At 57.2% G+C, this 9,695-nt stretch overlaps 1 protein-coding gene across 2 annotated transcripts in view; it reads right to left on the reverse strand.

The window, feature by feature from the left end:
* Positions 1-609: 609 nt before the first annotated feature.
* The window catches only part of TMCO3 (transmembrane and coiled-coil domains 3), a 46,934-nt gene continuing 37,848 nt past the window's right edge, over positions 610-9,695 (reverse strand). For both annotated transcript variants that reach the window (XM_021695979.2, XM_021695978.1), the window contains exons 11-14: positions 8,419-8,569; positions 4,563-4,642; positions 3,217-3,366; positions 610-1,202 (exon numbers count right to left, since the gene is read on the reverse strand). In XM_021695979.2, the coding sequence (XP_021551654.1) occupies positions 1,089-1,202; positions 3,217-3,366; positions 4,563-4,642; positions 8,419-8,569 (495 nt within the window). In that variant the 3' untranslated portion in view covers positions 610-1,088. The remainder of the gene's footprint in view (positions 1,203-3,216; positions 3,367-4,562; positions 4,643-8,418; positions 8,570-9,695) is intronic.

Consider the following 9,695-nt stretch of genomic DNA (forward strand, 5'->3'; position numbering starts at 1 on the left):
GGCAAGGTGGGCACGCGCACGGGTAAGAGAAAGCGTCCTGCCCACGCGTCCACACCCAGCGGTTTGGAGGGAAGGGCACTGATGCGCCGACGGAGAAATGAATAAAACCAGGGCTGTATCACTTCTCCGCCGATTTCCTGCGGACCAGAGGCAGCTACTTCCTCCCAGAGTGTTAATCACACGGTCACACCTGCGGTACGTCGTCGTGCACGAGGCGGCCTTCCCTCTGCCGTGAGGGCTCTGGTCAGACTGCTAGGCTCCTAAAGCCCATCTTGACAGGACACTCCACTCACAGCGCCCCTCGGGGAAATCTGTAAGATAGGACCTTCCAGCCCTGGGTTCTCCAAAATGGACCATATAGGAACCAAAATATACTTTAAAAATCAAAGTTACAACTTAGGCTTTGGTCTCTTAGAGAATGATGTGGCAAGGTACAAATCATCCTAACTTTTGAAAACTGTCAAAGATTAGTTTAACACGAAAATCTAAGAAAAATTCCAATAAATTTCAATTAATTTCTCCGATCATAAATGATCTTTATTAAAGCATGCATATTCTTGTGATTCAAAGCAAATATTTTAAAAGAATGACATTTAATAAACTGACATGAATGTCTTATTTAAAATTATTGTAATAAAAACAAATAGACATTTAGAAGATATTTGTCATTTTAGAAAACAGTAAGGACTAAAGTAACTTTCCAAACTCACTGCCAGAATTAAAATTTCATATCACAGAAATGTTTAATAACAAATATTGACCAACAGATTACAACACAAAAGTTGAATAAATAAAAAACCTTTCTGATTTTTTTTTACCAAAAAATCATGAACTGATGAAGTAACAATAGAAAGTTAACAATTTCAGAAAAAAAGGCACATCCAGGCAAAACAGTCAAGGTGATCTGTAAAATTCAGCGTTATATTTATACTGTGCATGATCAACTGAATGCAATAAATGACTCTGGAAGACCCGAAGCTACGGCAGGAAGTCGGCACGCTGGGTACACGGGGAGCCCCTCCCACGGAGCGCTTTGTCCCCGAGGCGAGGGGTCTCACTTCTGAAGCCGTGTGTCCCTGTCGCTGCCCTCAGAGACTCGACCGTCTCTCTGGCCGAGGCGCACACCTCGTGATGGCGGCTCTCCACAGCACTGGGGCCAGCAAGAGGCTGAGTGTGGTCACACTCAGGATGAGGAGGTACACCTGGAAGAGGTAAGGCTGACGGTGGTCACACGCAGGACTAGGAGGTGCCCCTGCACATCCCCCAGGGCCACGGGCCCACCCCACGGCTCAAGCACGGGTCTCGCACGGGCCCCACCCCGTGTCCCCGGTGCGGGTCTCGGACGGGGCCCACCCCGCGGCCTCAGCGCGGGTCGCAGGTCTCGCACGGGCCCCACCCCGCGTCCCCGGCGCGGGTCTCGGATGGGGCCCACCCCGTGGCCCCGGCGCGGGTCTCGGGTCTCGCACGGGGCCCAGCCCGGGCCTCAGCGGGGGTCTCGCACGGGCCCCACCCCGCGTCCCCGGTGCGGGTCTAGGACGGGGCCCACCCCGTGGCCCCAGCGCGGGTCTCGCACGGGGCCCACCCCGCGGCCCCAGCGCGGTCTCGCACGGGGCCCAGCCCGCGGCCTCAGTGCGGGTCTCGCACGGGGCCTGTGCACAGATGTCATCCCTCATCCATTGTTTCTCCACAGTTGAGATGCATCCTATCTTCCTCACACTCATGACTATGGGGGACAAGCACTGAATTCTGAGTGCTTACAGCATGTCCCAGGCACTAAGAGGAGCTTCTATATTCCCTTGGCCCAAATTAGGGGGCAGGTGTGCAGAACCGGATATTGGAGGCATCTCACGGTGCGGGGGGGCGCTCACCCGCAACAGGGTGCCCAAGGGAGGGATGCTCGCTGAAAGGGGGCAGCAGGCAAAGCCCCGCCCTGGTTCAAGGACCTGCCCGACACATTTACACATACTTGCACAAAAAGGGCAAAACAAAACTCAGATGCAGAAGGGTGCTGGGGGATCCAGTTAGGTTTGAGTAGAAACTACCATTCATGAGCTTGTGTGTCCACAAACCCCCAATTTGAGAGCACCCTGTTTCTAAGCTAGAACCACGGGCGTGGTGAGCCGGCCCCCATGGTTACGAGTCTGGGGAAAGCGTGTGTGGTCTCCTGTCTGCTCCTATACCATGACGCAGTATTTATCCATTTATCCACAGCAGAGTCCCATTAATGTCCACCCTGCTTTCACTGAAACAGTGACGTCACTGGTCCTCAGCTCACTGAGGGCTCACACTGGCCCTGCTCTAAAGGACATTAGCTCTTACACAGTGGACCACACACTGTGGCCCACTGACCCCTGGGGTGGGGGTCACCGCCAAGCACAAACGTCCTGTTTGTCAAGTGTAAAGTGACAACCAGGGGTCATCAGACAATATTCATCACGTTCTAGTTCAAAGGGCAAACGAACAAAACTAGAGAGGAGGACAAGGCAAGTGCACGGCCGTGGGTGGGTGTGCGCATACCCGGCTCGCGAGAAAGCCAGGCCCAGGACGAAGGGGCCAGGGACAGAGGGGAAGGAGGCAAACGGGGGGCAGGGGGCTCCCCTTCCAGGCGCCACGCAGAGGGCCCAGCACCCTGCAGGCTTAAAGCTGTGGTGGGGGAAGGAGGAGCTGATCAAAGAAGCCCCAAACTTTGGTGTATACTGATACACAGGAAAAAACCTCCATGTATTTTATACAGAGGAAGCTCTGCCATCATTTCTATTAAAGTTTTCGCTCCGACTCCCTAAGATTTGGAGATACGGTGTCTTCAGAAGCACTTGTCACAGCGACCCAAACTCAACCTTTACGTGTAAGGCAAATGTTGCAAAGTATTTCATGAAAAAACCCCAAACAAACCAGGGACTTTCACCTAACAACATTCCAGCTCTGCCCTTTCAGTGGTTTCGGGAGTCAGACCCGAGTGCGGGGGCGCCGCTCAGACGCGGTCCCAGGGAGGCCGTGCACAAACCAGCGGGGGGGGCCTTGAGATTTAGTTCTTCTTCCGCCAGAGATGCGTGAGGGGACCGGGCAGCGTCAACAGCGACACTAATCGTCCGCGCTGGGTGAGAGGCAGAGCGCCGGCCCCGCACCAGCTGCAGAGCCGCGGGCGGGATGCTCAGACGGCAGGGTGGGGGGTGCGGGCCGGGGCTCCCCGAACACACAACGTGGGTGCAGACTCACCTCCCGAGAAATGATACCAGCTCTGCGCGCTCTGCTCCCCAGGACAAAAGAGAGCTCGCTGACCTGCGCCAGCCCTGCGGCCACGATCCACTTGACGTACTGACTGCTCTTCGGCAGGAGGAGGGACAAGACCAGAGCTGCCAGAGCAAACTGCGAGAGCGACCCGTTACTGCCTCGCCCGAGCCTGCCGGCCGAGCAGAAAACAGACGCGAGCCCTCGCCGGACACCCTGGGGACATAAGCAGAAGCACCAAAGGGACACAGAGGGACAGAAAACCACGCTGAACACCGCAAAATCAAGGGTTCAGGTTCACTAGCAGATAGCTAGGTCTTCCCCCCAGACCAAGTCAGGCAGCAGGCAGCGCTCAAGGACATTTTACTTTCTAACAAGAGGACTGTAGCTCTCTCACGTGAGCACAGTCCAGAGGTGAGTGGTCCAGAACCCGCGGGGCAAGTGCAACAATCATCAGGGATTCGGATTCCTTCCAGTCGAAGTATTTTAAGTCAGGGGCGCCTGGATGGCTCCGTCAGTTCAGTGTCCGACTCTTGGTTTTGGCTCAGGTCCTGATCTCGGGTCGTGAGATCGAGCCCCACATTGGGCTCCCTGCTGGGCGTGGAGTCTGCTGCGTGAGATTCTCTCTCTCCCTCTCCTTCTGTGCCTTCCCACCCCAATTAAAAAAAAAACTAGTATTTTAAGTCAACTTTTATAATCTACAAAGCCAGACAGCTACTGAGCAGGCAATCGGACCCTGAAATGAATGTTAACACAGGCAACTCAAGCACCTCCAGTCATGGAGGACACAGCGATGAGGTCATTCTCAGTGGCTGTTAAACTGGAAGTTTGTGAGGCGTCCCGACAGGCACGGGCGCCCCATGACCCGCCCCCACGCCCTGCCCCGGGCATCGCTTCCATCTGGCTGTTCCTGAGTTGTACCCTTTTATAATAAGCCACTGATTTAGTGGGCAAAAGTATTATAATAATTTCAAAACATATAAACAACGAACTGTACGTGAGTGCAGATTGCTAGCAGAGCTCGGGAGGAACGTCCAAGTGCAGGGGCCTCCCGGGACGTCCAGAAGTCGCTTCTCCTGGCCCAGCCTTCCTAACTCCCATTTCAAACATACCCAATTCTGAGACAAATGAAGGAAAACAAACCCAAAGGCCCCGGTCCTACCCCGCCCCGTCCCCAGACTGCTGGGAGGCAAGAGGGGTTCAGGGTAAGTGGTGCTGTTGGAGCTTTGCAGACTCAGCGTCACTATGGGTAGGAAGGTAGGCTCTGTGACACATACAACCAAAAATGACAGGAATTGTACCAATCGCGAAGCGCCGAGAAGGAGAATCCATACCTTCATGATCACCACCGACAGCGTGAGGACCATCAGGATGGTGAGCTCGTACACCACGAAAGTGGGGAACACGTGAAGGCCTGTTAGGGAAAGGACAGACAGGGTCATTCTCGCAGGCCCACCCGCCTCATCCTCAACCACGAGCCCTCGATGCTCAGGCTTCCTTCTGTCCTTGCCCTGCACGAGGGACCCCTGCTGCTGGTGCTCTGAGCCGGCTCGCCACAGGGACAGCGGCCCGGGTACCCAGGGCCACCCTCCACCAGACATCACTCCCAGGACTTGGCAAAACGGCATGGCAGGCAGCGGCTAAGTGATTTTCCTTTGTGAAAACGTTCTGTGTGAGGTGCAGGCACCTCCCGGGGCCTGGAAACAAGGGGGAGAGAAGCCTGGCCACTCGTGGCTGCTTGCTGCCCTGGCAAAACCACCGAGAACGGTTTTCCCGCTGCGGTCAGTGCCCGCTGGGAGCGTGCCAGGGATGAGGGACGAGGGGTGGGTGCTGGTGGGCCCCTCCTCGCTCAGTGGCCGGCCCCACACCTCTAGGGAGGGCACCTGGAGCTCACGTCAGGGGCAGGGACACACTTGTTTGACTCAGAAACACAAACCCCAGAACCCCCGTGCTCACAAGACAGCCTTCTCTTCCCTGGAATTCTGCAGCATCCGCCCACGGGGGCCTGCTGATGAGCACCTGCCCCGACCTCCTTCCTGGCAACTTCCCTCTTCCTGGGTCTGCCTCGGCCACCTCCCCAACCTGCAGTGCCCCCCGAGCCCTGACGACCCCCCCAGCACTATGGCTGCAGACCAGCTCGTCACACTGTCACCCGCAGTCGGAAGTGACCAGTGTGAGCACTCCTGTGCACACATCCCCAACCCGGCCCACTGCACGGACCTGCCTGGGCAACGGCGGCCCCCGCCCGCCCACTTCCCCACCGGGCACACTGACGGCTATCGCTGACTTACTTCGAAGCTCAGGGGCCTCCCTCTCCCGAGGATAAGCATGCGACGGGCCCAAGCACGGAGGCCGGACGGCAGAGGCTCTCCACTCTGAGGGTGGACACACTCCTCACTCGGACCTCTGTGCGGCGAGCAGAGCACCGCGTACACAGATCCACACTCTGGCGCACCTGCCACACGTGCTTCTGACAAGAGGCACACAAGCCGCCGTAGTTTTCCTGCTTACGGACATGCAGTCACTCGTCCTCCCAACAGATACCGGCCGTGTCCCTAGGACCCGGGCTCTGCACGCCCATGTCAGGTCCACCACGAACCAAGCATGGACCCTGGCACACCTCCTGACCTCCTTCGGCAGACGTGGGAAGCAGAACGTGGCACACGGTCCGTCAATCATCACTAGCCCCCCAGTCACCTCGCATGCTTACTAGGCCCAGAGGCGTCAGCGTGAGCCGTCACACCCAGACGGGCCCACAACAGCCTCCAGGGCGCCTCTAAGAATGAGGACGGGCAGTGCCCACTTCAGAATTCCTCTCTGTGTCCCAGGAAGGGGGATCCGAGAGGATGAAATCCTTGTTGAAAAGTCTGTAACAAGGAACATCGCGTCATTGGCCTCGTCCGTAAGACGAGGAGCGATGGGAGATTAGTCGTCGTGGTTGTGCGGGACGGAGAGGGGGCCGCACAGGCCTGGCTGCCCCCACTCCTTTCTGCCTCTGGAGCTGCCACGACCGCGCTGCCCCCAGTTCAGGTGCTGAGGCCACAAGCCCGTGTGACCGCACCTGCAGATGGCTTCCAGGGGGTACTGAGGGCGACGAGAGGCCACGGGGTGGGTGCCTGAGCCAGCAGGACTGGTGTCCTCGTGAGGAGAGGAGGGGACACGGGAGTCCCCCCGCCCCGCGTCCCTTCCTCTGTCTCCGTGTGTCTGTCCCCAAGTGCACTGTGTCCCGGGAAAGGCCGCATGGGGACCCAGCAAGCAGGCGGCCATCTGCAGCCCGGGAAGAGGCTCCGTCAGCGCTGCCGCCGCCCACATGCCAGCATCCGTTTTGGCAGCATGAGCCACAGCTCAAAAGCCTCGTCAACACAACACAGGGGAGGGCGGCTCCATCAGTGAAGCGTCCACGTTCGGCTCAGGTCGCGATCCCGGGGTCCTGGGATCGAGCCCCGCGTCGGGCTCCCTGCTCGGCGGGGAGCCTGCTTCTCCCTCTCCCGCTCCCCCTGCTGTACACGTGCTCGCTCTCTCTCAAATAAATAAAATCTTAAAAAAAGTGCAGCACAAAGGGATGGGTACAGTGCTGTTCCAGTGACGCGGGACTTAGGAAGTCAGGTGCCAGATGATCGTGAGGAGCAGCAGAGCCTGCGACACCTGGTCTAGTGGGAGGAACACGGCGGCTCAGGGTCTGCACTGCCACCCACCGCCACATGGGCCTGGGCCTCGCTGCCCTCTGAGGGTCCCTCCACCTGCACTGGATCCCCGCCCCGATGCCCTCCAGGGCCAGTGTCAGCCTCTGCTGCCGCTGCATTCAGCCCCCTGGGGGGGCCCTCCTTCACTCTGGGCCCCAAACTGCCCTTTGCTGGTCACACTGCTCTCACTGCTCAGAGCTCAGCCAGGGCCCTCAGTGGCCCCACTGTGGTGCTGGGACCCCAGGGCCACTGCCCCTGCCTGGGACTGACTGCGGCCAGTGGGCCCTCCGCGCAGTCTCCCGGCTCCGCGGGGCCTGACACGGGGCAGCGGTCAGGGACCGGGTTCATGGGCACATCCCCAAGGCGTCGTCTCAAACGGACCACTTCTGTGTTGCTTGCAACCCCAAAGAGAAAGACTGTCCTGAGCAGTGGGGTGCACGTTTCTCAGCTGAACGCCCTTCGCATGCTGAGCGTGAAGAACGAAAGCAAAAACACTACGGCTCTGTCCTCGTTAGACACCTGTGATCTCGGCAGGTCAAGAACCCTAACCTGAGGGAGAGTTCAGCAAGCCTGTCTGTTAGATAACACGTCCACGGGATTTTCATTTCTAACCAGCACACACTACACGCAGCCCTGCAGGCAGGACACGAGCCACACGCATGTCAGTGAGATGCGGCCCCGGGAGGAATGTGGCCTGGGACCCAGTCAGAGGGAGCTTGTCCCTGTCGGCCTCATGGGTCCTCATCTGGAGAAGTGACAGGCGGAAGGGAACAGGCAGGAAGGGGGGCAGGAGGGACAGAGACAGACCCAGACACAAGGACAAAGAACAAGGGATGGGCAGGGGACGGACAGGAAGGGGGGCAGAGCAAGGGGCACCTGCTGGCAAGAAGGTTCTCTCTCAGAACACCGCGGACACCTGTCGCTAACGCAGCTGCAAAGGGTCTTACCCTGCCTGGTGACGGGCGGTCTCCCCACTCTGCCCTCCACTCTGAGGACCGGCTGCCCTGTGCTCTTCAACGTTCTTGGGCTCGCTGGGGCCGCGCCGAGCCTGTCGGCGAGCGTAGGCATGGCGCCTGCTGGGTGGCCACGTGCCATGACGTGCCGGGCGGAGAGGCACCCGACACAGGGGCACTTACACGGCAGCACACCTCGACACAGCAGCTTCACTTTTTGGTGTCAAAATTACCCTTTCCTCCCAAATGTCCCATTTTGGTGCTGACTTTAAGTTGCTAACCTGCTGGGCACCTATACATTTCCCATGCAGTTGAAAGTGGGGGTCGTCCTCCCTGAGGGCATCCGAGTACCCCCAGAGCATGGCCGCTGATCAATAAGTTAATGTCCCCGAGTGCAAACTTTCCCTCTTTTCGGTAAGGTTTCTCTGCAGACCCCAATTTTTATGGAACTGTTCTTGCTGAATAAAAAGAAATATGCAAGCAGGTCACAGAAGTCACGTGCATCTGTCTCACAAACACCGCGTGAACGTCCTGACGTGAACAAGAAAGGTTACCTATGGATGCGAAGAAGATGATAACCAGGAAGTCACGGATGGGCTCGATGTAAGACACGACCTCCTCAGTGACCATGTGGCCTTGGGAAGAGATGAGCGCTCCGGCCAGGAAGCAGCCCAGCTCCATGGAGATGTCCAGCAGCTCCGTGACCTGGGCGAGAGGGGAGGGCCGCCTGTCACTCACAAATGCCACCAGCGACATCTCCAGCCAGGGGCGGGTTCACGCCCAAAGGCATGGCGCCATCACAGCCAAGGCCCATCTCCAAGTCCCCAGAGGGGCCTCTGTGGGGATGAGCTGAGACACGCACAGCAAGCGAACATTAGTTGAATCTACCATAAAGGGAGAAAAAAAAATTAAAATATTTGAAACAATCATTCAAAGTTTTGAATGACAATATTTTCAAAAACTTATTTTAAGTATTTGTGGTAGATTTTCTTTACCTTGACTCAGTGAATAGCCCAACTACGGCAATAAAACACGTATTAATGTAAAAACCGTCCCCGTTTCCACCTGAAAGCACGTAGAGAAAGTGGACAGTGACAAGCGATGCCCAGAGAGAACAGGACCCCAGAGGGAAGCGCCAGCGCGTTCAGCGGGCCGGACGCGGTACAAGTCAGGATTTGTTGGGCTTCTAATGACAGTTGTTAAATGCAAAGCTTCCGGTGGACTTCTTCGCGAGGTGTTACTGACACAAAACAACTTGAAAGAAGTAGACGTTTCTTATTCTGAGGAAGTAAAACCACACACAGAAGCCAGCAGCCAAAAGAAAGAACATTAAGGAAACACGCTTCACAACAGCGCCAAAAAACACCCAGCCCCCGGGACAAGTCCCACAAGAGAACGCATAACCCTCACGCCAAATACCAAAGGGCTCTGCTGAGAAAACGCACGAGAGCCAGGGCGCGCAGGGTGTGCGCTCACAAGCAAGAGGCTCGCAGCCGTGAATGCACGAGCTCTCCTCCCACAGGCCCTGAGGCCCCGCAGTGGCGTGTGAAAACTGACAAGCTGAATCCAAAACCTCACGCGGATGCTGGGAAGACCGTGAAGATAGCCGGACAACCTGGACCGAGAAGGCTGCCGGGCACAGCGCCACCACCTGTAAGAGCAGGTGAGCCAGCAAGGGGACAGAGCGGAGAGTCAGAAACACACCGGCACTCGCATGCTCGTGCTCACACACTCACGCAAGCACACGTACACAATCACATGCACACTCACACCCACGCACTCATGCTCACTCACGCAAGCACACGTACACAACATATACTCACATGCACGC

Source organism: Neomonachus schauinslandi, chromosome 3 (genome assembly GCF_002201575.2).
Source record: "Neomonachus schauinslandi chromosome 3, ASM220157v2, whole genome shotgun sequence".
Classification (NCBI taxonomy): domain Eukaryota; kingdom Metazoa; phylum Chordata; class Mammalia; order Carnivora; family Phocidae; genus Neomonachus; species Neomonachus schauinslandi.